Below are 26,631 nucleotides of genomic sequence, written 5' to 3' on the forward strand. Positions count from 1 at the left end.
CGGAGCCGCCGCGCCCGCAGCCCCGCCGCCGCGGCACCCAGCGCCTCGCGCCGCTCCCGCCCGCGCCCCGCCGCCCCTCCTGGTCCCGCCGCCATGCCGTTCCTGGGGCAGGACTGGCGCTCCCCCGGGCAGAGCTGGGTGAAGACGGCCGACGGCTGGACGCGCTTCCTCGACGAGAAGAGCGGCGGTTATGTCGGCGACATCAGCAGGTATCGCCGCCGGCTCCGTCCCGCTCCCGGCCCCCTCCCACGTCCGCGCCGCCAGGGGGCGCCGCGGTGCGGTGGCGCGGTGCGGGGGGGTGGGCGAGCGGGCGGGCGGCGGCGCCTCGTCCCGTCCCTTGGCCAGGGCCGCTGGGCTCCGGGGGCCGCTGTCGGCGGCGGCGGGGGGGGCGGTGGTCGCTGTACGGGCCTGCTGGTAACCCCAGCCCTTGGCGTCGCTGAGGCGGCCGGCCCTGCCGGCGGAGGGGCTCGGCGGTGTCCCCCCGGGCCTGCTGTGAACCCAAAACGGGTCTTCCTCAGCCCCGGCGGGCTCCCGGGGCGCCTGGGCACGGAGGCGGCTGTCCCTCCCTATGGCTGTGGGATGGGGTGAAAAAGCGAGGAAAAGGTGAAAAACAGTTGCTGCCCCACGGCCTGGGCGATGTGCCCTCGGGGAGCATCGCAGAGCATCTCCTGGGGGGCCCTGGAGGTGTGCCCCCCCCTCCTCTTCCCAAAACAACCCTTCCTGGAGCTTCCCGGCTCCCGGGCTGGAGAAGGCTGATGTGTCTGAAGCCATAAATCTTCCCCAGACCATGAGTAATGTACCGTGCGTGCTGCCTGACTAATCTGGCATCAAAACATCAACAAAACCCCCAAGATGGTGAAGCACCGCGGAGCTGCGTCGCTGCGGGCAGGAAGCGTTCGCAGCAGCGTGGGTGTCATGGTCTCTGGCCAGATCGCTCCTGTCAAAACCAAACTTTTCTTGCAGAGCTGCATCTTGGTTTCAGCTGTGCGCAGTCAGGTTTGGGTTTGCTGGGACCGGGCTTGAGGGATGGGTCAGGAATGTCCATGACAAAGGGAGCCAACAGGGATTCACTGTGAACTGCTGCTGAGATGTTACTGTGCAAGGAGGTTTATGTAGCAGGTCTGTATCTCTTTCCCTCTTTTATGCATGCTGTAAATAAAAATCAAGTTTAGAATCCAAAGCATCTGATTTGTAAATAGGTAGAAAGATGTCTGGCTGGTGGTAGGATGATTGTGTTGGGAATACTGAGTTTGGCACGGGCTTCCCATTAAAAAGCAAGGAGGTGACATGCTGGCCCTGGACTGAGGTCCGTGCAGTGCCAGGTTCTGGTGCCCAACTGTCCAACCTGTCACGATGCCTCGGAGAAGCGTGTGGAAACCTGGCAGTACATAAACAGGGGAATAATCTGCCTCCCATGCTGGAATTCGTCCACTGCTGCTGTTATGAAGGTTTCAGATTAGAGTCATTCAGTAGGAAGTCAACAGTCAAGGGTGCCCTGTTGACATGTAAGATTTAAAGCAGATCTGTCTTGCGCTATTGGGCTCGGATTCTGCCACTGCATCGGGCATGTTAACTTGGCTCATCATTGATTTTGTGCAACCCTGATAAAATACGAGCTCCAACATCTCAAAACCACTTCTTCCTTACTGCCATACTCTGTTCTGGGGTTTTGGTCCTCGCAGCAGAAAGCCGAGTGGATGGGGGAAATGTGCAGCTGAGATGTTCTGCTCTCAGGTTTAGGTTCTCCTGAGCCAGCTCCAGCTGGCAGAAGTGTCTGGGTCCCCGAGCTGTTGTTGCTGTGAATAGTCCCACCTGCCTTGCCGCTGCTGTTCCCCCTCTGCAGTGAGGTGGTGGAGCCGGCAGGAGCGGTGCCTTCCCCGCAGCTGCGGTGCCCTGTGAGGGGGCACTTGAAGGAGGAAGGGGGAGCTGAGGCTTGTGGTGTCCTGAAGCTGGGGGAGGTTTCCTCCACCTCTGGTGTCAAACCAGAACACCCGTCCGGACCCTGCTGGAGGAGGTCGGGGTCCCTCGTGGGGCTGAAACTCTGACTTGGCCACTTGACTTCTGCACACGCTGGTGGCTGTGCTGACAGACAGCAAACCTCCCTCTCCTGGCTGTGGGCCTGGGCTGGTGATCCTGCTTATCATAGGGTGAAACAAGGAGCCTTGTCCTGCAGGTTTTATCCTTTTCCAGGAGCCTGTGCTGCATAGCTGTTGGAGGTGTGAGTTGGTATGGTGCTCGTGTTATTGTTTTGAGGCTAAACTGTAAACACCAGGTTTGCAGAGGAAGCAGCCTGGCTGCGGAAGGGTCCTCGCCGCTGTCACAGAGGAAGCCCAGTGCTGTGAGCAGCAGCACATTTCAGCGCCTGCCAGAGCTCCAGGGCGTCCCAGACCAGCGCTGCCACAGCACCTGAGCTGCAGCGAGGTGCCTGGGTCCCTTCTTTGCATTTAGACCTGCAGATAGCCATCTCCCATCCCTTGCCAGCTGCTAGAGCAGCGGGGGTGCCTCCGCTTCTCCTAGATGCGTTGCCTGTCTTCTCCCCAGCACCTGTGAGGCATCCCCACAGCTCTGGGCAGCATGCAGTGTGCAGGAGGGCCTCTGCTGAGAGCTCCTAGTGGGTGCTGCCTTCCCCTGCTGCCCCCAGGGGTCTGTGCTGCAGCACTGTGGCTGCCCAGGGGCTTCTTGGTTTCATGTTGCTGCTTGGATCTGCTGATTTGCAGGTCTGCAGAACGTAGAGATGCACAGACTCTTTATAGATAGTCTTTTGTTGACCTTAAAATAAGGGGTTATAGCTCCCTTCATTAATGATATAGTTACAGCAGAGCTCTGGCAAATGCAGAAGATGAGCAGTCTTGGACAAGAGATCCTAGCTGCTAATTTGTACAATCGCTGCTATGTGGGGTTTGGAAAACCACCAGCCAAGTCTGAACCTCAGCTGAGCTTTTCCTGTAAGCTTGAAAAAATGTTTTCTGGAGACTCTTTTGTTAATAAATATTTTGAGTGCGTATACATATGTCCTCAGAGATGTTTGAATATGTCCTTCTGTAGAAGTCTTGACTGTCTTGGAGGAATCTACTGCCTACAGTAGGAGGACATGGTGTTACTCAAAGATGGGAACAGGTTAAAAGGAGGAAAAGAATACTGCCCAGCAGTGTCCCAGCACTAACTGTGCAATCTGTATTACCTGCTCCTGTCTGTTACCTTGCCTAGCACAGAAATGAGGCACCAGAGGCTCATTTAAAAATAGTATTACTGGATGCAAAACCTGTATGCAGACTTCTGGAGAGCAGCCTGCAAGGAGGCAGCTTTGGAGCTCACTATGAAAACCTGTGTATTTTCTCTCCTTGCAGGAAACAGTGTTCAGCAGACTGCAGAAATAAACAGAATCCTTGCTTTGTGTCATTCACAGCTTTTGTAAAAAGGATGATCACAACAAAGAGAATCTCTTCAACAGTCTGAACTACGATGTGGCTGCCAAGAAGAGAAGAAAAGACCTGCTGAATAACAAAGCCAAGATTCAATGTAAGATGTCTATTTGGGCTTTTTTAAATAAAAGTTTCTGCAGGAGAATGGAAAACACTTCATATCTATGGTTCTTGCATGGTGCATGAGGATACTCTTCCAGAGTGTCTCAAAGGGCTTTGTGCCCATGTTTGACCTAAGTAGAGAACTTGGATGCAGTTTAATGTGAAGATTTATGCCCCTGTTAGTAATCCCTGCTCTGAGGAGTTGTGCTTGTTGTGTTCAAATTTTTGTCATTTGTTTGTCAGAAGGAGGGTAATTTTTTCCTATGGTACATTCAAATGAACCAGTTCCAGTTTTTCCCCCCTCTAGACTTCCCTCTGCACAACAGGCTAAATTTATTCTTCCTTCCATATGCATGTTGAGTACTAATCTACATTACTGGAGGCTACAAGCCTGAATGTGAGCTTTGATCCTATCTCTGTGTGCAGAGTGCATGGAAAATGAAATAAGATTTTTAGCTCGCTCAAAACAATGGAAGGTTTGAAATCATTCTGTATGCGCAGTGAGCAGCCGGGGTCTCAGATGGCAACTGTGGGAGGACTCTGGGGAGCCTGCAGGGACAGCAAGGTCTGCGTGGGTCTGATTGCAAGATAGGTACTGGAGTTAGATGTGAAGGCTACAAATGTAAACATACATGGAGGAAATGAGTTACAGTTCCCACACTACTATTAGCTCATTGTGCATCCCCCAGGATTTCTGAAACTGATGCCAAAATCTGGCCCCTCTGTGCATTTGGTTCTCTGAACAAACAAATGTTACCATGACAGTTTTGGGATGGATTCTGCTGTGACCCACAGCAAAAAAGGGCCTGATGCAGGGCCTGCATGCCTGTAACTAAGACTGGGGTTGTCCCTGGGCTCACAGTACCCGGCAGGAGTACATCGCTGCATCCTTAAGTGGAAAAAGACTCCAGGAAGACAATATTTCCTTCAGGGAAAGGAGTCTAGCCGGATGGGGAGAAGAATTTGTCTTATACTAGCTGTTGAATTGCCATGTGTGGTGGAAGAAGCGTCAGAAGCCCATGTGAGAGTCGGGTGGGAGAAGGATCAAGCAGCATAACTGCTGTTACAGTAAGGGCTCTTCTGCAGACTGAGTTAGCAACACGTAGTGGGTACAGAGAAGTTATTTTGGGGAGTGGCTGGGACAACTCCCATTTCTGAGGGAAGGGAGGGGCAATTAGAAATAGGAAAATTTTGGTCCCAAATAGGTTTTTCTTTTTTAGCAAGTTAGCTGCAAGCACAAGCATGCTCCTCTGAGCCTGACCTCACTGCTAAAAGGTCTCTCCCACATGCCTGGTGTCTCATGACATTTTTGCTCAACTTCAAATTTGACATTCAATCCCAAGCATGTAACCAAGGTAATGAATAGTTAATAAAATCAGTAACAACAAAACCTTGGCTGTCAGCCACACTTACTGTCTGGGACCAAAGAAGAGGAGGTGCTATGGTGTATCTGTGGCTGGCAGATTAAACATTTACAGTCTTGAGCTGTGTCACTGAAACAGAAGCCCTTTCTAAGGCTCAGGGCTGCAGTCTCAAATGAAGCAATATGGAAACAAAGCAGCTCAGCAAGTTGCTAGTTTTGGTTTCAAGTGTGGTGATGTAAACACAAAATAATTTCATTTGCATTAGAAGGGCAGTAAATGTTGTGAGCAGAATAGAGATCCAGCCCTCTGCGAGGCAGAAGATTAACTGAGCAAAATGTCTTTGTCCAAACAGATTTCCACCAGGAGAAGTGGATCTATGTTCACAAGGGGAGCACAAAAGAGGTGAGTGCTTCCCATAGCTGCTTTGTTCCCTTTTCTACTGTTTTTTCCAAATGGTAGAAGATCCTGTGCTGATATAAATCAGCAGAAGCTCTTAAGAGATAAGTGGAAGATCTGGCTTGTGGTTGGAATTTCAGTAATGATTTTAAGCCCCAACTAGGGAGCCAGGGCTTGCTGTACAAGGCTCCGTACATGTGTTTAAAATATGACTTGTTTGCTTCTCTCAGCTAAAAAAAAAACCAGCCATTTGCAGACCAAGCCATAATACTGTTCTTGGCTTTCACCCAGTACAGTCCTAACATGGAAAATCATTGGAATTCATCACAACAGCTCGCTAGTGCTCATGGAGAGAAGCGGCCCATATGAGACCGCTCTGAACTTGCACTATATATTGAAACCCGGGAATGTGTGGCTCACTCTCACCCGCAAATCCATGGGTCATGAGCAGAGCTTGGATCACTCTTGGGAAACTACCATAATCTACATTGGGCTATGCCCACTCTTGACGTCAATAAGTGCGGCTCCACGGGAGACAGGCCTGCCTCCTCTGGCGGTGAGCTGGTCCCATGGTTTGTACCCATTAGCTTGCTAAATTGAGTTGCCCTGGGTCACGTCTTCCTAGTGCTGTCTGTACTCATGTCTGCCAAAACATGACCCAGACTGTTTTTTCTTCTCAGCGCCATGGTTACTGCACCTTGGGAGAAGCCTTCAACCGACTTGACTTCTCCAGCGCTATCCTGGACTCCAGGCGATTCAACTATGTCGTGAGGGTGAGTGAAAGGCCAGGGTTTATTTTGCTGCGATGGGGGTGGAGGCTCTGAACCGAGCACCAGTTGGGCAATAGGAAGCACTGGCAAAGAAGAGAGGCCCAGCATGCAAGTGGGAGTGTTGGGCTTTGCTGCATGAAGTAACTGGTGGAAGTTGTGTGGATAGATGCCCAAAACCACCTCTTCGATCTGTAAGAATGGAAAGGGAGGGAGGTGGTGGTAGTGTAGAAGATGAACTGTCCTTAGCCTAGTATTCCTACTACTTTTCAGTTGTGAAATTCAATTCTGAAACCCAGAAAACTTAGCATCTACTCACTTCTCAGTTCAGCTTCTAAATGCAATTCCTGTAGCCCCGAAAGGAGCATGGGCTCTCTGCAGAGGCCATAGAGCAGCGAGGACCTCTTTGCGCAGGAGGCTCCAGCTCCATGCGGGCTGTGGAGCTCTGTCTCCTTTAAAGTGATACAGGAGACACTCTGGGGAGCTGAGTGTTTTGGGAATGAGAGAATGGGCTGAACCTCTTGGAGGCACTGATCTTCACTTCTGGTTAAGGATCATGGTTGCTCTTAATCCTGGGTGACTGGCAGCAGTTTCAGTGGGCAAAGCATTTGGTTATTCCTGACACCCTGAGTTGGTAGGAAGGAGTCCTCAGCCCCAGGTTCCCTATGCTCTGGCTTTCCGTGACAGATTAGGGCTTCTCTTTTTGCTCTGGGTCACCAAGAGGGGTGGTAGTGGTCGGGGGGGCAGGGGCTACTGTCCTGAGGGCTGTATGTTTATGCACATGTAATCTGCAAATTGATCTCAAATTTCAGAGTGCTTATCAAGGTTTGGAATTCAATAAGCTTAAAATCTGTTATTAACTTGAGGCTGTTTATAAACAGCTCCTTTTCACATCTCATCAGCAGTTGATCACTGGTGAGGCACCAGCTGTTCAGGTTTTAGGTTCTGGAGCAAGCAGCATTGGTATTGCTTTCCCTTTGCAGAGTCATGTGTCATGAAAAGAGTCTAAGGAAGGAATGATCTGAGCAAGTTCACCTTGGTTTGTTCACCTGTTGCTAGGCGACAAGGAGCCTGTGAAAACCTCTGTCACCCTGGGATGGGTACAGGCATTGGGGGTGATCACCCACCAGCTGTGCAGGAAGGGCACTGCCAGTCACTTGGGTGTCCTGCTGCAGGGGTGGTGGCAGGGAGCGGGGATGCTGGGGGAGGCAAAGCGGGATACAAGTCCATGGAAACTCAGGCAGTCCTAGCTCTTCTGGTCCTGGGACAACTTGTTTTCCTCCTTGTACGGAGAAGATGATCACCAGCACTGGGGTACTCTGTTTTCTGATGCTGGATATATATACACACAGCCATGTCATCTTTAGGGGGATCATTGTGGAAGGAACAGTTCATGCCAAGGCTATAACCCTTTAGTCAAATATAAAGGAGGAAAATAAAATAAAACTTGTATTTGGTACTCCAGAGATTCCTTTGGCAGACTGTCTTACAACAAGGAAGAACTCCAAAGGCTTCTGCTAAGCATGGCCTCAGGTCGCGCTGTGCCACATGATGGGCTTCTGCTGCTCAGCCCGATGTGATGGGTGTCTCACATGGGACTGCAATGATTGAGCAGAAGTCCCATTAAATTTTGAGGAGCACACTCAAATTTCAGTGAAGTCGGTGTGGTCTGGTGGGGAGGCTCAGGCTGACCTTCTTCCCCCTTTATCCCATGCATCCCAAATCTGCTGTGTATCCAAAATAGCAGTGTTCTATATGGAAGTCAGCATGTGTCCTTGTTTCTACAAATTACCTCTCTTCTGAGCTTTTAAAAGTAGTTTTCCCCCCAGTAGTTTTAAGGATACAGCACTACTGAGAAGTATGAAGCTTTCTAATTGAGGCTGACTTGTGGTTTGGCAGATTAAAGAAGATATTAAACCTGGTACCATGGATCAAATATAAAACTGACTCCTTAAAATGAAAGGCTTGTATCGGCCAAGTCTCTGGTGGATAGTAGCTCATAAAATGCCTTATGTGCCAGATTTACTCATGAAAAGATCTGCCTAGATGTGGATCTTGTTTATGGTCCTTTGCAAATCGCAGGCCTCCTAGAGCACACAAGATGAGCAATCTGTCACATGGAAAATGCCTTGAACATTGGCAGGCAAAACACTTTTCCCTCCTCTCCCTCTCCTTGTTCTCTCTAGTTCCACCCATTGCTCAGGGCATCTGATCAATGTCACACTACTTAGTTCATCAAACAAATGCTTTCCAAAGAGGGAAGTTTAGAGTCAAAGGCTAGGGGAGAATATGAGGATGTCCGTAGGGGAAGAAGGGAGAGGAACAGCTGCAGGCTTGGGATTCTGCTAGCAAAACCCAAACTTGCCCTATAGAGAAATAAGCTACATCATTGCTGATAGCAAAGTACGCTTCCAGGCTGAACATCAACTTGCCTTTCTCAAAGCATTCCTTTCTGAATTTCTCTAAACTCAAGTGGTAGAGTGTTTTCAGTGCTGATTATTTTGTCATACAGAAGTGCCTGCTTCTTAAGATATACCTAAACTAAGTTCTTGGAGTTCCTAATGGTGCACTGTTAAAATGGGCACCTCCTTCAAGTGAGGTGGAGGTGTGAGCCGCGAGAAGCTTGGCAGGTATTTTTCATGGGCAAATACCATCGGCTGTAGCCAGTGAGTTCACGTAACTGAAGCGGAAGAAATTTTCCTCCCCACATCAATCGTCTCTTGGCAATCTGCTGATATAGTGCTGCAAGTGCTAAGTGTAGGTATTGGTGCCATGACTTGGTCCTTGCTAATCTTTTAAACTATAGCATCTGCCTACATGTTCCCTTTTTAGAGCTAGTAAGGAAGTGTGTGATTGACCTAGAGGACCCAAACTGTTCTTGGTCTTGAAGCAGTCGTGGTTCCTCTGGTCTTAGAGATTTAATGAAAAGACTGGAAGTGTTCTGTAAGCATAAGTAATGTGAGCAGAGACAAAAGTGCCTGCAGCCCCGAAGTTGTTGGTTCTCCTTTGGGAACACTCTGTTCAGATGACAGTGAGGTTTTGCAGGCTGCATCCTTCAGAAAGATTTGTCATATGATGGTTGTGTAGTAACATCTCAAGGGAAGGTGCTGTTTCTGATCATAAAAGCTTAGGTCAGGTTAAGCTGCACGGGCACAGCTCTTCTGGAATAACATGATGTAGATAGTGTGCAGCCTGCTAAAGTAGTCTCTTAAATTTGTTTCTTAAGTTTTTATAGCAGTTAGCTCTGGGAGTCCTGGATTTATGCTGTGCTGAAAGAATATCAGCTCGATGCTGCCTCGTGGAGATCTGTCAGCACCTGCGCTGTAAATCATTATAACTCGCCTTGCTCTTGCCCTCCCAGCCGAAAGCCAACGTGACATTTCAGGCACAGAAAGTGAAGGGCTGTGAGAGCAAGGGGGGGGCTGGAGGAGGAATTTTTCATTGGAATACCTTTCTCTAAGCAGTCCAGATGGGAGGAGCTACATCCCCAACCAGGAGGAGCTTATGGATCCCCACAGGGTGCAGTCCCCCTTCCCTGTAGCTGGTTTGGGCTACTCAAAGTGGGATTTACACTTCAGTAGTTTGAGACTTGTGATTTTAATCATTACATTTCCCCTTTTGAAGCGAGGTTACACCCTCCTGCTTGGTGCAGCAGGCCTGCTGAGGATTTTTTGGCTCTGTGTGCTGTAAGCCCCTAGATGTGGGTTATTTGGGGTACGGGTTGCCCGCACGTCCTGGTGTTGAACCGAGACAGTGGCAGAAGTGGCATCCGGCTGTAGCAGGTCTAAGCGATGCTGTGCGCAGCAGTCACGGGTGCAGGGCAGCGTGCTTTCATGGCCCTGAAACAGGGGCCCTTGTTCCCTGCCGCATGGCACTGTTGTGTTTGCTGCTTTTTCCCTTGTGCTTATGGGAGGAGGAGCTGCTCTGCTCCCGGAGCCGAGTGGCTCATTGCACCGACTGCTAGTGAGGTTTGAGCAGGAGCCCCATCACACTCCTGGGGAAGCGAGCAGGTGGCTGCCCTGCTGCAGAAGATGCTGCCTCCTGCCAGCTTTACAGAGGCTCTGGAATAGCCTACTGCATCTCTTGTCTTTTCTCTGTGGCTCTTGTAGATCCTTGAGAGCAAACAAAATAGGGGCAAGGCAGTAAGAAGGGTTTTCTGGGGAAGCTACCAGGTCACCTTATTCATCTTCTGAGGAGTTAAAGAGTGAGTTGGGATCTAATGCCCTGTTTTCCACAGGTGATGCAGACTTCCCAGCTCCAGTTAAAATCGGCTAGAATGCAATCACTTAGTGTTTTTGAAAAGCAGGCCTTTTAAAATTGCTCTTAACCTTTCCCTGTGCACTCTCTCCTACCATCTGTCCCTCTCAGTTGAGCGTGGGCTGGACTTAATGCAACCGCATCATAACACATGCTTGCAGCTCTCCAGCCTTTTTACCCTACTCAGCATTAACCTGAATTCATCAGTCTGCTTTTAGTCCGTATTATGCAAGTGGCAACATTGATTTATTTTGTTATAATGCTGTAGACCCCAATTATGGATTGGCAGTCCATTAACTGAGACCCTACTCTGCTGGGTCTGTGCCGACATTAAAAGACCCTCAGTGCACTGAAGCATCTGGGGCATGGATGAACTGTATTGCTTACCTGGTTTTTGTGTATTATATGGGCATAGAAGAACTAAAAAAGTCTTGATTTAGAGGGCTAGCCAGTCGCTTCAGCCAGCAGTCCCCAGGGAGTGGAGTAGTTCTAGAAGTATTCACAACATAGTTTTCATATGGAATTTCATCCTGTGTTTATTGCTGCAGGGGAAGAGAGGTGACACATGGTATCTGAGCTGGATCACTGAACATAAATTGAACCTTGATAAACACAGACAAGGCAAATTTGAATCTGTTCCTTTGGCTAAATTAATTTTCTACCAATTTAGCACTCTTCAGGGAACTGAGAAGTTCCCTTGCTCCTCTTAAAGAACGGCCCTGGTGTCTGGCTCTTACGGTGTTGCATTACATGGTGCTTATCACTGGGTACATTTTGGTGTTTTCAGTAACGGGCACAACATTGCTAACACCCAGCCTGGAGGAAGCTGTCTCTGTGCCAGTCCCAGAATGGGGCAATCTGGAGACAGCAGTTGTTTATGCACAGAAGAGCTGATCTGGGTGCATGTGTGGCTCATGTACAGATGGAGTCTGGCAAGTTGATCGCTCTAATCAAAGGTCTGAAGGCTAAATAGTGTAAGCAGAGTATTACATACTACTTTGGGACACTGATTTTTTTCTTTTTTCTTCTTCCTCTAGTATTTAATGAAATTAAGAAAAGATCTTTTTTAAAACTTTCCAAGCATCTTGCAAACTGCTTTGTTTTTAAGAGTATCTAGTCCTTGTGGTCTCAGTTTAGCTGATACAGCAAGAAGATCCACTGATGCCTGTGCACCAAATACTACCCAACGCTCCTGCATCTCTTGTTTCCCCCAAATGAGCCAAGAAAACAGGCAGCCTGCCCTTCACAGGAGTTAGCACAGGTCTTTTTTCATCTTGTTTTCTTTCGGTCATGCGAGGTGCAAGATATTAATAGAATATAAACTCAAAGCCATCTGACGATGGTGTTGGCCTGGAAATTAAACGGAAGAAGAGATCGGTCACTCTAGGCGACTTCACTGCTCCACACTGGCAGTCACATGCCGGCGCCTGAGACGAGCAGAGCCGGTGAATGGCTCCAGTAATACCTCTCCCTGAGCCCCCCGCTTCGTGGCAAGCTGCCGGTGACTTTTTGGATACATTCCTGTCATTCTTATAGCGGGGCAAACAGTTCAGCTCATGACTTATCAAGTCTTGTCAAAAGCCATCTTAGTTACTTCACACAAGTAGTTGCACCTTCTCTGGGCTCTCTGCGGTGCCAGCAATGGGATACCGTAGCCGCAGATGATAAAGGATTAATAAGCTAGTCATGCGGTAACGTGTTGATTGATTTGTAGCATAAAAGGTTTTTCCTTTCCTTTCTAAATTAAAACAGAAGGCTATGTACATCCAAAACAAATGGACTGACACGTGGACAGTCTGTGTATTTATATAATGCTGGGGGAAGGGAGGAAGGCTTGGAAGATCACAGGCCACATGTTCTGCAGAGCACGATCCATAGGAAACTTCCACAGCTATTCTTGTGGTGGTAGAGAGCTGGGGAGGAGAGGGCATCTTCTTCCCCGTGGGAAACGCTTCTTTTAGCAACTGCAGCCCGAATTCAGCGTCCGGCTTGTACACAAGTCAGGAGATCAGTGATGGGAAGCAAATCCTAATTGAAAGTAAAAGTGAGATTTCCATTAGGGGAGGTTAGCAAGTAAACAGGACAAACAGAGAAAGGTGATTCGGCGTTGCAGCTGTAAGAGCTGAACAGAGAGGAGGAAACCTTGGGGGAATAGGGGTTTTTGTTTGGGGGGGAGGGCTTGTTTTTAATACAGTGCTTAACCTTTCTGTCGTGGTGACAGCACTCTGACAAAACCCATGCAACCCAGGAGTTTGACGTAAATTGTGGAGTCTGATTCTCATTAGTGCCCCATCAATAATATCCCCATCCAAACAGGCATTTCCTCGTGTTCCCTAATGACACTGCTTGTTTATGCCCCAGCGAAGGATGGTGACGTCGGCTCTTCGTTGTTCCCTCGGCGTGAATAGAGGCTGTCAGTCTGAGCGCTGCTCTGTGGTTTCTATGCGTCTCTGAACCATGAAATCAAGATTATTTTTCTTTTTTCCCCCGAAGATCATTAGAATGCCTTTTTTTTTTTTCCCCACCCCCCACCCCTTTCAATGTGGGTTTAATTATTTGGCCTCCGCTCTCCTCCTCCTTTGCATTAGTTTGCTCGGTCGCTCTGTCTCCCTTTTATTTTCAAGCAGCAAACAAGTCTCTGGGCTGTTTTGCTGTGTCATGTGACCAGGAGTCAAGATTAGAAAGGTATCTCTGCGCTCTAAGGCTTGCAACTTCTATTTTTATCCACAGCTGTTGGAGCTGATAGCAAAGTCTCAGCTGACATCACTGAGTGGCATTGCCCAGAAAAACTACATGAACATCTTGGAAAAAGTGGTGCAGAAAGGTAAGAAACGGAAACAGTGAGGGGGAGGATTCTGATTTGATGTGCTGTACTCTGTGTGAACCACATCCTCGAGAATAATCAGGCAACGCGAGACGGGTGAAGAGGGGCACCACTGCTTATTTCTGTAGTGCAGTTCCACTTTCCCTTGGTGAAGGATTGGGGGGGGGGGAGGGAGGGAGAAGTGGGAAGAAATGTCTGTATTTTGGTAGGTATCTGAGAGGCGATTCCTCCTTCTCCAACTTTCCTCGCTACCACCCCTTCTGCATCCTACTGAGTCCTATTTTTGACTGCAGAAGAGATAGCTGCTCCTGCCCCCAGCCTGGCACATCTGCAGTCTCTGCTGCCGCCTTATTGCCAGTTTGCTGTATCATCAGTGCTCCCACTGCTCCGGAGGGAAGGAAAGCTCGAGGGCTGTCTTCACCTGCTGGGGGGCTGAATCGCAGTTGAGATGTGCAGCTTCCCTCCCTGATGCTTTAGCTCTGGCTGAAGCCTGGGAATTGAGTGCCCTGTTAGTGTATGTATGCAGAATGAGAAAGGGGATCCTGAGCTGTCTCCCTGCCCATCAGCTGGGGTAGATGGGAAAGAGGTGCACATAGATAACCTCTCGCACATATTGGAGGGGAAAGCTGGCCAGCTGCCAGCGGCTGGAAATGGGAAGTGCTGCAGAAAGGGCAGATACCTCATCTGCTTATCCTGGGAGGATCTCTTTCCATCTGCTGTCTAACCTGCTGTGTCTGGCTAATGTTTAAAATGAAAAGTACAGGCTGGCTCTCTTTGGCCTGTGAGGTAATAGCAGATGACTTGCCTGAGAAACAAGTAGATTCAGAAAAGGATTTGGGCAGTTCCCATTTTTAACCTTTCCTGTTCCTCCAAAGTCCTTGAAGATCAGCAGAACATTAGGCTAATACGGGAATTGCTGCAGACCCTCTACACATCCCTCTGCACGTTAGTTCAACGGGTCGGCAAGTCTGTCCTGGTTGGAAACATCAACATGTGGGTGCACAGGATGGAGAGCATTCTCCACTGGCAGCAGCAACTGAACAACATTCAGATCACCAGGGTAAGCACAAATCCTGAAAGCTAAAAATGTGGCTCCTTTGTGAAACCTTCTCATGTAGCAGCTCTCGTTTGGGTGACTGCATCCCACTGTACTCCCAGTGCAAGCACAGCGCTGGGGAAGGTCCTGGAGTTGCCAAAATAAGTGGATGCATTCCTGGCATTGCATGTGTCCCTTAACTCAGACTCAACGTACACAACACAGGATCATGCTCGCTTTTACTGGTCACAGACTGTGGCTTGACTCCGTAATGGCCGTGAAGTGCTGTGCAAACAGAGCTGGGCAGGAAACCATCTCCCCCTCTTGAGAGTCATCAGAGATTAGGCCTCAGTATGAAAAGTCAAGTTGGTCTTTCTCAAACTGAGAAATGGCCTTCAAAACTTGTTTATCAGATAGTTGAGGTTTTTAGATTTGCTTAATCTGTAAATTAAATGCAAATTTCCAAATAGCTGCATAACTTCATGCTTCCTGGCTGAAAATATCAATGATTCTTCCAGTAGTCTGGAGCTGCCTGTTCCAGCCGGACGAGTCCTGCTTTTACACCATCTGTGTTTTCAACAGCATCTGTGGGGATGGGGAAGATGTATTAGTTGATAAATTCCTAATCTGGCTTTGCATGGGAATCAAATCTGAACTTGCTCCGCTTCACAGAATCACAGAAGGGTTGAGGCTGGAAGGGGCCTCTGGAGATCATCTGGTCCAAGCCCCCTGCTCAAGCAGGGACACCTACAACCAGTTGCCCAGAACCACGTCTAGGCTTTTTTCCACCTCGAATGGATACTTGCTCCACAGAAATGCGAAAGCTTTCCCCGAGTGCTGACCTCTGTGTTGGTGTGCTCCTTGTAGGGCTCTCCTGCAGTGAACTGGACTGTGAAATTCCCACTTGGGCAGACCATGGCATGGTCTAAGGGCATATGAAAAGCACCTTTTTACCTGGTGGGTCAACCAGAGAGGCATTTGCAAAGGATTAAGCAAAGTGCCCGCTTTCATCATTTTACATGGCTCTGTTCTCTGGGAACCCAGGAAACAATTTCCAGCCCTTCAGAGTAATGCAGGCAGCAGGACACAGGAGAAGATGAACTCTGGGAGGTCCCAGGGAGTTTGAAGAGCTGCAAAAGCAGCAGTGCCTTATCTGATGGTGGTCTCTGTCCCACCTCTCCTGGTGTCCAGCTCTTGGGATGGGCTGCAGCTCCCTTTGCCCTGCAGGGGAAGCACTGGCCCTACGGTAGGGTGGCTGCTGGGGCACAGCAGGGCTGTGCTGGGGAGCTGCCCTGTGCCTGGGCGCTGCCAGGGCCAGCTTCACCCACGCCTCTGCCGCCCTGAGGGCACCACAGGCCAGGACCTACCTCCTGGTGCTCAACTCAGTAGTACGATGTCTTTTATTCCCTATGCTTTAGGCATTCATAAAACCCAGATAAGCATTTCAAAGAACTCTGCCTATCCAGACAAAAGCATCTCAAAATATTGCTGGTGAACAGAACTGCCTTTTATGTATACTTACTTACGCACAGGTTTACAGACACTCTTCTAAAATAAATAAAATAGATTTCAAGCTTGCAAAAAAAAAAATTTCACACCACTGAAGATGACTTCAGGTCAAGCTAGAACAAAACCAGCTGAGTTTAGAGGAAGGAAGAACAAGCTCAGCTCTGTGCAGCCAGTTGCTTACAGGGCACTGAGTGCTTCTGGTGTTTCGGGGCGGGGGGATGTCTTGCAACAGCAAAGACCTAAACTTTAAAAAAAAAAAAAAAAAAACCAAAAAAAACCAAAACCTTGTAAAATATGGAGTGTGTGCTAGAGCTGCTTTAAAAAAAAACCCTCGGTCCCGAAAGTGACAGCATACTGATCTGCTGTGATCTAATCGGTGTTTTTTTTCTCTAAAAAAAGTAATGTTTGAAAAGTCCTGGAAAGGAGTACTGAGGGAAAAGAAGTAGCAGATAAGTCCTTGGCCCTGACTCAGAAAACCTGTAAGGATTTGCTTGAGTCACACTGGTTTCTTCAGAAATAAGACATAAGCATAAGCTTTGGGGTTTTTTGACCCAAGACCTTAGTCCTGCCTGTTGTGCCCTAGCAAAGCTTGTACGTAGAGAGAGTGCAAAAGACAGGCAGGCAAGGGAGATCAATGGGAGGTGATCCAAGGCTCTGATGCATTCTTCCTACCCCAAAATATGACCTCAGTTTGCACTGACGGGCAGGGACACTGAGTCTGGACTTGTGGATTGTACCGAGGAAGCATCTACATGTAACCAGGCAGTGTGCTTGCAGCGTAACTCTCAGCACGCAGTGTTAAAGCTGTCATGGGAAGAAAGACCCCCCGAGGATGGCAGAGACAGCTCACTCCTGGAGGGGCTGTTTGAGGCCGGTCTTGCTGGTGGAGATGGCCAAAAATGATGCCTTGGTTGGAAAGCTGTGGTCCTTGCAGGTACCAGGCAGTGCTGCATGGTCCGGGCAGGCTGGTCACTGGGGCACCGAAGGGAAGGCAGGAGCTGTTTGCGTATAGATATACTTGTGCCTGTGGAGTTTCACATGCAATGGGGTGGCTGGAGATGGGACTGTGTGATTAAAAGCAGCCTCACGCGGTGTTCCCCTGCTGATGGCGGTCCGCGTGCTTCTTGTTTGAAACGGTTAATAACCCTGCCAATTGCGAGAGGGGTGCTGTGACTCTGCGACTTAAAATAGCAGCATCTCTGTGCAGGGTAAATGATAAACTTGGCACATCTGTCTAACATTGTTTCTTTGTTGGGGCCCAATCCTAAAAGCTGCTGTTTGCCTTAATAAGGCTGGGGCTGGTTTTGGAGCAGCCGGAGCCCGGTTTGTGGTCCTTGCTGATGCCTTGCTCCCCTGTGTGCTTTGGATTTCCCCTGAGCACAGGACCTGCTGATTCATTGTGGTCAGCTTGGCCTGGAGCTGTGCTGCTATGTGGACTTGCAGAACGGTCCTGGACCCCATGTAGACCAGGCGAAGGCGTATGGCGGGTGAAGGTGGCTTTTGGCTCTTTAGGCTAGGATGTGCTTTGGTGTGGCTGAACAGCCTGGAAAACCATGGCCAGAGCTGATGGGAAAAGGGCAGGTCCTTCAGACGTTCACAGAGGAAACACTAGCCCTGCCAGCAGTAACCTGGGAAGCCCTGCAGGGAGAATCCTGCTGTGGGTACTCGTCAGCCGCTGCTGTGGTTACAGCAGGATCCTGTGATGACATGAGCTAAAACACGTCAGAAGAGCATGAGATTCCCAGCTATGTGTGCAACAGGAGGCTGAGCTTGAGAAGTAATGCTAACGTCCCTCGTGGTGGAGAGACCTGGACGGTTAATAGCTGATACCATGACGTAGCCAGTGTCCTGCTGTAGTGGAAGCTGGTGGTGGTGCTTCTGGGAGCGTAGTCTCATGAGTATGGATGTGGGATGGACGAGAAGGGGAGGAGGAGGCTTGGACTGCAACTCTGCTTCTAACTACTGTAATGCAAATACATCTCCCCTTCCTTGAGGGGATATCAAACTGTTCTGGGGCAGAAGGTCAAATGTCTCTATGTAAATGTCTCCTTATTGAGAAGAGGGAACTGCTGCATATTCTCTATGTGAAGAGCAATGCTTAAAAAGCAGTAACTCTACTGCAAGCCTGAATTGCTTGGGTTTTCAGCTTCCTGTAAGCTCAATTTTGTTTGTCTCTTCCAGCCTGCCTTTAAAGGTACCACTTTCACAGACCTGCCGTTGTGTTTACAATTGAACATCATGCAGCGACTGAGTGACGGGAGAGACCTGGTTAGCCTCGGTCAGGTGGCTCCCGACCTGCAAGTGCTCAGCGAAGACCGGCTGCTGTGGAAGAAACTCTGCCAGTATCACTTTACGGACAGACAGGTACAAGGAGGGATGCAAACTGCTATCAGTTGCTTGTTGTAACCCACTAGCAAATGAACACACATGGGTAGGACGCTCTTGCTTGACTAACTCTTGGATCTAAGGGCTGTGCCGCAAGGTGATAATACAGGCTGACATGAGAATGGCTGTGAAAATGACTTATGTAGAGGGTTTTGCATGTCACAGCAGTGATTCCTGAAATAGGAGCCTGAGGAATTAGTCATACGGTGAACTTCTTCAACCCTAATCCAGGTGGTAACAACTGCAAGTCATGCAGTTGCTCCCTCTCCCCACGTGTGCGGGGAAAACGTGCAGGCAAGCTCCAGCAATCGCCCCGATGTCCCAGGGACTGACACCCTCGCAGAGAATCTTTGTGGATGTGGTCCATGAGCAATGAGTCATGCTCTCTTGCCTTTTAGAGCAAGAAATCCCCTCTGAGCTGTTTCATGAGTGACAGGGCGGTATGTGGAAAACAGCCCTGCCGCTACCCACGTTGTACCTGTGTAAACATCTTTGGCCTTTTGCAGGCTGGTAATCATCTGGGGTCTTCTAAACTTAAAAAGAACCAAACAAAAATACCTCTCTCTGTTTTTGGGTGAATGTCTGGTGTGTTTATACCAGACCTCTGCACTTCAGGGACCACGTGCCAGATTCTCTGCTGACTTGGCTTTATTTGCTTGCTCTGGATCTGACTTTGGAAGTGACGCTGGGGAAGTTATTTCTATTAACAAGTAAATTCAAATCCAGTCTCTGCAACTAAAGAACCCTAAAAGAAAGATGGGTGTCTCCCAAGCTACTGTGACAAATCAGTGACTCTTAGAGTCAATGAAAAAGCAAAATACTTTAACTTCTGAAACTGTTAAATGTAACTATGCTCACTGTCCTGCCAGCCAGAAATGGTGGCTAAAGTAGTATAAAATAGCTCCCAGGAAGGATTTCAGGCTTTCATACAGTAATATTCATGAAATGAGGATAGACCCTGATAATGGTACCTGGTTATAGCTGGATATTCAGAGCAGGAGTTTTCTTGGTGTTACAAGGGAACTGTAATGGGACCGGCAAGGATGACACTTATGTAAGGAGGAGGAGAACAACATGAGTTGAAGAGGAAAAAAAACCCCACATTAATTTGTCCTGCTACAATTTTGATAATTTTTTTCTTCCAGATTCGCAAACGGCTAATCTTATCTGACAAGGGGCAGCTGGATTGGAAGAAGATGTACTTCAAGCTCATAAGGTGTTACCCACGGAAGGAGCAGTATGGGGACACGCTGCAGCTGTGCAGGCACTGCCACATCCTCTCCTGGAAGGTATGAGGTGTTGGGGGGACAAACTCAACTGGGGCATGAGCCACGGGGCACTTGGTGCTTCCTCTGATTGCAGCTGGTTTAGGGTGCTGCAGTTTCTTTGCCTGCATAACCTAGTGTTTTCCTATATCTTAACACTCCCTCAACTATTAAAACCCTTTCTCCTCTGTGCTTCAAAGGTCCCATCTTCTCTACATTGAACAAGAGTAGCGGCCATCGAGGCCAGAGGGGAGGGAGATGGCTATACTGTAGGGCTGCCTGCAGTAGATCATCTTAGCAGTGCCAGCAGCTCCGGCCACCCGTTACATGGAGGGTGGAGGTTTTGGCAGCAGGGTTAGCTGGAATGAGCGGATGGCTACAAAACAGCCCAGGACAAAAGTCTGCTGGCCACTGTGTTGATATCCAAGGCATGGCTCTGGAGTTAAGCTCCTGTAGCTGATGGTAGGCTCCAGCCTCTCTTCCCTCAGAAGAGGAGAAAAGAATGAACTGGATCTTTGCTGGTTTTATTTCCCCCGACTTGCCAGTAGCCCCTAAAATCTGAAACCCGGTTCTGAGCTGTCTGCTTTGGCAAGAGTAGAAATATTATTCTGGGCTCTGCTCTGTCTATTTGCAAGCAGGACGTCTGGCAGAGGGGCAGCGCGAAGTTGGCTGATGCTCTGGCACCCTTTCCGCAGTCTCTCTAAATGGAGTTGTTTTCTCCTTTCCCAGGGTACTGATCACCCTTGCACAGCCAACAACCCCGAGACTTGCTCCACCTCTCTTTCGCCGCAAGACTTTATCAACTTGTTCAGGTTCTGAACTTGGGTCACCGCAGCTTACGCGATTCTTACAGGACACTTTATGCCACTGAGCTTGGACACTCGATTTGTAAATAGTGTAAATATTCATGTTTGTTCGAAGCTCCTGAGTCAAGGAACAAGAGGATCTCGAAGATGAAAGGTGAAATTGCTCGCTGATGTGCAGCACTTAAGGAATACAGACTTCTGTAGGACTGGTATATAAATGCAGCATGTTGTACAGAGTCCCTTTTCTATGATCAGAGTACAAGATACAGGGCAAAAAACTTCATTTTTTGTTTTTAGAAGTTAAAAATGAATTTGCCCCACAACCATTTGAGAACTCTTTTGGTTTGTTTCTAATAGAGAGAAAGCAATATGAGGCTAGGACTGTTGAACTGTTTTTTCCATCTGGTTTTATTTAGCATACATATTTATAAATATGACGTTTTAAAAATATTTATGAAAAATATCCCTGTGACAAGTTTAATAATACTTTTATGTTTTTAAAAAGGACACATTCTGAAATACTTAGGATAGAACTCTAGCCTACTTGCAAAAGAGAATCGCACCATACCACTTTCTACCTCTGATAGATTGAGTACCTTTCAAACAAAAATCCAGTGTACAATGTGAACTTTTGTATTTTGTACAATGATTTAAAGGGAAATGTTTGTGATAGTAAGCATCTTTTCTGGTATTAATGCTTACCTCTTTACATTAGTTTTCTTGCTCTACTCAGTGCTTGAATGCCTAGATGATAGGCACCATATAAATACCTAAGACTTTACTCCATCCTCTTTTAATTTGTTGGTTTTATGAAAGACTAGGCAAAAGGGAAGAGAAGCCACAAGGATGACGATTGTCTAAAAGGGAGGAAGTTCTATTATAGGGAAACAGGACTGGATTTAGTCTCACAATGTAAATTCGTATCAACTCCACTAGGTTAATTGCACTGGTTGAAATACCAAATGAGGTTAAAATCTGGTTCTTCAAGCCCATGTTTTCCTAGTTTTCCAACATATACACTGCTCTGTATTCTCACTGCTGTCAAGTGAATTCAATCATCTTGGAGCTGGTAAAATGTAGGGAGAACGGGGCTGTTGAACGTAGTGAAATGATGCGGTTTTTATTCACTGGAAGACTGGCAGCATCGTGTTTAATTTCAGACTACTGGAGTTTAGGATGATGAGCAAGACAGCGTGAAGAAACCAGTCAGCATTTTCCTAAAAACAGCAGTCAGGACTGGGGTAAGCAAGGGTTTTCCAACATGGCACTTGACATTTTTTGGTTATTTTTCTGTGCCAAGGAAGTGGCAAAGACCCAGCCTAGTCCCTTCCACTTCCAGTGCTGACCTTCTTTATGGGATCTTCTAACACTAGCCTAGAGCTAAATTTTCCATCCTATGGAGTACGTGGCCAAACTCCTAACTGCACTGTGGCCGTGATCTGGCTCACCTTCTCCTCTCTTGCATACAGTGCTTCACTTTTGCCTACGGTGGAGCTAGAAGAATCCGGCTCGCATATAACAATTTGAAAACCTGCAGTGGAAAGTTTTTGCTGTTTGCCAGTAGATTTCCTGTATAGCACTTTCTCTGTGCATGATATAAGCAGGATGCCTCGGAAGGGTAAATATTTAGCGGGTTGTGTGTGACTATGTACAAAGAATTGCGAGGAAGAGGAGTACTCAGGACAATTCAGGAAGAACTACTTGAGTTAATTATTGTTAAATATTCTGTTCCTTTTTTTACATTTTTATAACTGACTTTCAACACTTTTCTGCAGCTGTTTATATTTAAAAAAATTGACAGTATTTGCATTTTTGCAAACTAAATCACTTTGCATGCTCTTGTAAGAGACGCAAAAAAGGGAAAAAAAACGCCTCTGGATGGAGCTGTGAGGAAGGGGGGAGGAAGCCTGGGAAGGAGAAAACCAGGAAAATGCTGACAAGAACTGCCCTTCTCCTGTCTTCCAACAGCAAACCTAAGCTTTTGCTCTTCCAGAGAGCTCTGTGAGCCTGTGCCACTCTTAGCCATGGCCCAGAGCTTGGCACTCTCCAGAGATGAGGAGAAAACAACACGTGCAGGATAGCGAGCTTTATCTTGGTGTTCGTGCCCCATCCATCAGTGTTTGACGGCTGGTGGAAAGCATAAGCCTCCTGGTCGTATTCGTGTCAACTGAAAGTGATTTAAAAGCTGTTACCTTGGAAAAATGAACTTGTGCTTGTTTGGGGGGATGTTTCTGAGGGAGGGAGGCCAGTTTCTGTTTTCACTCCCGCATTGATGGCAGCGGGTAGACGAGGCTGAAATCTGGCTTGGTGAACGAGGACATTAAGGACAGAAACCTGCAAGTGAAGTGAATGAAGCATTGCCGCTGTATTTGGAGATTCTTGTAGTTCCTTTTTCCTAGCAGTGAAAGGACTCGTGCCCCTTGGCATCTTCTGTTTCCAGCTCTTACTTGGGGTTGGTTTGTTTCGTAGTCTTGCCTCTGCCACCCATAGCGAGCCAGCCTGTTGTGATGGGGAGGCAATGGTATTTCGGTAGGAAATGCCGGGGGGTTCTGCCTAGTCCGAGTCCATGCTTAGAAGATGACACTTATCCACTGTGAGACTGTGACACTTGGTGAATTTTAAGCTCAGGTTTGACTCTGGCCTAGTGCGTTCCCTGCACAGCAAGACAGAAAATCCCAGCGTTCAGCTGTGATTCGGGAATGTCTCAGCTCTAGCCATTGCCTCTAGCAGCCCTTCACTGGTCTTGAGCAAAGAGTGTAGTCTGTGTCCTCTGCCCAGAGAGCATGGGTCACGCTGACAACATACTTAATGTGCAGCTGAGGCTCCTATTTATAAAACTTACTTCAATTAGTGTTTTTTTTATTTCTTAGCACTGTGTAAATCTTAAAGCATCAAAGTGCTGAAGATGATTTGTTAATACATACAGACACTTGTGTGTTGCTCGGGCAGGGTCCTGCGATATTGCTGTCAGTGTCCAAAGCAGCAGAAAACCAAGGAACTACTGTACCAGAGAACAAAACGGACTAAACAAAAGGAAACAGAATAAGCCTCATTCAGTTACTGCTGCAGTCATTACCCTCCTGCTACAGCAACTGTCAAATAAGACCTTGATCTCTTTGGGAGACTCATTCTTTCTCAAGTGGCTGGTACAGGGAGATATTATGGTGAATTCAATACTCTTGTATTTAAAACAAAATGCTGTTGCATCCAGATACCTTAGTCTAACCACTTATAAACAAAGCGATCAGTATTTTAGCAGTGCAAAGGCATCTGCTTGGCTGAGGATGGCAGGGTAACAAAACTGCCAGTGATAACAGGGGCTTCCAGGCAGGATGGTGTAAGGCTGCTCTCACGCAAAAAGGACCTCTTTATTTTAGCACAATTGTGGCAAAGCTGTTGTGAAGGGAAAACAGGCTTTTACTTGTATTTTGGAAATAGAACGTTGTTTTCATAACGGCATTTCACTTTCCAGTTAGTTGATGTGTTCCCATTAGACATGCATCAGTTCTTATACTAGGAAAGGAGGGGGTTTTGCTCTCTTTGGGGTTTTCTCCTGCCAGCATATCCAGAGAAATCTCATTATCTTCAGAGGATGTGTTAACCAGTGCAACAGTGTAGAACGTGGTGCTGTGAAGAGGAAAAATAGATCTGTGCAGGGGAGGAGGCTTAGGAAGGGAGAGATGCCAGAGATATTTGTTTCAGCTTTCTAGAAGGGGCAGGTATTTGGAGTTTGTTTTAATGTGGTAGCCACTTCAAGAGGCACAATTTCAGCTGTACATACCTTAAGCCATTTATACTAACTATGGTATGGTAAAGATTGATCATAAAAACGTGTGCACCTCCTCTTATATTGTTTGGGTTTCTTTTTTTAATTGTGGGAGTTTCTAGATCCTTTTATTTTGTAAAGTGATTAGGAAAACTTGTATTGCTCTGAAGACATTGCTTTGTATGTAAACATTTAATTGCACCCTGCCACTTTCTGTATATGGGAATATCTTTTTTATTATTTTCCTTTGCCTCCAGGTTTTGAACTGTTTGTGTTCCCATTTCTGTTTGACTTCAGTTACTCTTGTGAAGCTGTCACCTTCTAGAACATACGCAGGTACTAAACCAGCTTTTCCTGCCCAGAAAATTCCTTGGCCCTTAGTAGCTAAAATTTGATTTAGAGCAGGAACACTTCAAATTCTGTTATGTAGCTAATAAATCAGATGTGCTGTTTCATGCTTATCTCCTGCTCGGTACAGCAAACCAGCGTTGTCCTCTGTGGTTGTTCTTACAAACCTGTTGCACAGCTTCCCCATAGATCAGCACCTTGCCAAAAAGACATAGCTTTAAATTAAAATGCCACTCTTCCTAGCTGGCCTGTTTGCAAAAACGTAGACCCTGTGGAGCTGATGGCTGATCAGGTTGATAAAGACTCGCCTGTTACAAGGTTTGGGACTCTGGTGTTCTGCTTGTGCTGCTTTTCTCAGCTCATTGCTTATAACGATGCTTGTTAGAGGCTCTGAAGACACGGCCAGCCATCCCCACAGCTGCCGGGCTGTGTGAGTGTCTTTACTGGTGCCTGATTCCTATCCCACGTCGTCCTCCAGTGATTTTGTTGGTAGCAAATCGGCTTTGCAGGTTCTGGCCCTAGGGAGAACAAATCCATCTTGTCCTTGACACGTGCAGTCTCTAGTATATTAATACCTCGAACACCAGAGAGATTCCCCCTCCATTGACCAAGCATTGCTGCTTTTCCTCCTGGGAGGCAACTGAGGGTGGAACTCGCATTTCTTTAGCCATCGTGTGCTGCACAGAATGCTAACAGGTCTGCTACCAAGAGACCATTTTAATTTGAAATAGCAAATATGCTCATCTTTAGGAACTAATCTACAGTAATTATAAATACCTACTTATATATGGAAGAGAGCGTGTGTTCTGTTTTGTTTTTCCTTAAAGTTGTAACTAGAGATGATATGAAGTGAAAGGCATCCCTTGTATAATAAGACTTCTGTTTAATATTATTGTGTGGTTAAAATCCTTCCATTATAAATTTGCACACTTTTTTCTTCTTCCCTTGCATGTTCAACTCTGATTTTTACAGCTGTTCTGTGCAGACAGTAATGTATTTTTGTAAAACATTTTTGACACTGAATTGCAATAAATGTTCAAACAATGTGAACCACAGAGTTGGTTGTCTCATTGCTTCCAAGCTGGTGACATTATCAGCCTTGAGCTTCTGGTGACTGTAAGCAGAGACTCTTCTGCAAGAACACCCAGAACGTGGGTGGTTGTGGCAGTAGGTAAATGGAGAATACCTGGGATAGAGCTGTTGCTTCATTGTACCTCCAAGGAAAATGAGGTGAATGGAGCCCTCAGCAAAAACAGTGCTCATGTGGCGCTTGTGAATCTGTATTCTTCCCAAAGCACAGGGGTGATTTTTGCCCCAAAAGAGATCACTAGTGCTCACACTGGTCCGATAGCTTCAACTCCAACTTGTGGCTTCCAGAAATGTTGTGTTTTTCTGGACACATTATCCAAGTGACTTTGACTTTTTCTACCTTTTTTCAGTTACGGTTGCATCTGGTTAGTGTCAGGACTGCAACAGTCTGACCTGGGCTCCTGCTCAGAGGGAATGCGAGTAGGAGCCCACTGAAGGGACTCCCAGTAAATTGGGGAAAAGCAGTTGAAAAGGCAAATGAAATGTCTCTGAGAGTGGAACAGAAGTTATCTTGGTGAAACAGCATGACTTGCCTCATGAAAGCTATGCCAGCTATGAAAATAAGCACAAAATGCAGACGCTTTGTTTTTAATTTCATTTGCACTGTCAAGTAAGGCATGTTTAAGTTGTTTCCTAAGTCTTTTTGTAGTTATGCTGTGCCTCAAGAGTGTAGTTAGAGGGTTGTGCTCCCAGATGAAAGTCTCTGGGATCATGGGACAGTCTACAAGATCACCAGAGCCTTTTCAACAAAGGGATAAGAAAGCTGTTGTCAAGATACATTTCTTACTCAACCTTTTTTGAAAGTACTCCATTCTACTTATTTTAATAGACTAAATCCTTTAAGGGGAATACTTGATCTCTTTAGCAATGTGTCGGGTGGGTGAGTGAGGTCTGTCTATAATCCTTCCCATTTTTATGGTATTGCCACTAACACCTCCACCCTTTTAAGAGTGCTCATGGATGGATGGTGAGGCAGCCTGAAGCGTGGATGAAGTCCTGCCTTGGTCAATGATAACAAGTCACCCTCTGTAATCCCTTGAAGTGCCCTCACTGTCTGTCTTAGAGGCTAATAAAGAAGTAGAGTTTAGGCAAAAAGCATTTTGAAAACTACTTGCACAGCAAACACTAAGATCATGACTCAGCTTTGCCCCAGTTTTCCCTAATCCCCAGTTCTGCTTAATGAGGGATGTGGGGTGAACCCCAGTCAATCACGCAGGAGGTTGCTGTATTTGTGACAAAACCTGAGCTGCTTCTGTTGCCAAAATTGCAGAAATGGGAGAGAGCTGTTTTCTAAA

General features: G+C 47.3%; 2 protein-coding genes across 2 annotated transcripts in view; one reads left to right on the forward strand and one right to left on the reverse strand.

The window, feature by feature from the left end:
* FBXO32 (F-box protein 32) lies at nt 1–25,297 on the forward strand. Its single transcript, XM_087746668.1, has 9 exons — nt 1–209; nt 3,407–3,519; nt 5,241–5,290; nt 5,965–6,057; nt 13,039–13,132; nt 14,008–14,192; nt 17,859–18,041; nt 19,208–19,351; nt 20,057–25,297. The coding sequence occupies exons 1-9, from the start codon at nt 94–96 to the stop codon at nt 20,144–20,146; spliced, it is 1,068 nt and encodes a 355-aa protein (XP_087602794.1). The 5' UTR covers nt 1–93; the 3' UTR covers nt 20,147–25,297.
* Nucleotides 6,075–26,631, reverse strand: part of NTAQ1 (N-terminal glutamine amidase 1) — a 46,701-nt gene continuing 26,144 nt past the window's right edge. Inside the window, exon 10 of the mRNA XM_087746559.1 lies at nt 6,075–12,336. Coding sequence (XP_087602685.1) covers nt 12,286–12,336 — 51 coding nt within the window. The 3' untranslated portion in view covers nt 6,075–12,285. The remainder of the gene's footprint in view (nt 12,337–26,631) is intronic.

This window comes from Nipponia nippon, unplaced genomic scaffold, assembly GCF_047370975.1.
Source record: "Nipponia nippon isolate SJK-2023a ecotype South Korea unplaced genomic scaffold, ASM4737097v1 scaffold_1, whole genome shotgun sequence".
Lineage (NCBI taxonomy): Eukaryota > Metazoa > Chordata > Aves > Pelecaniformes > Threskiornithidae > Nipponia > Nipponia nippon.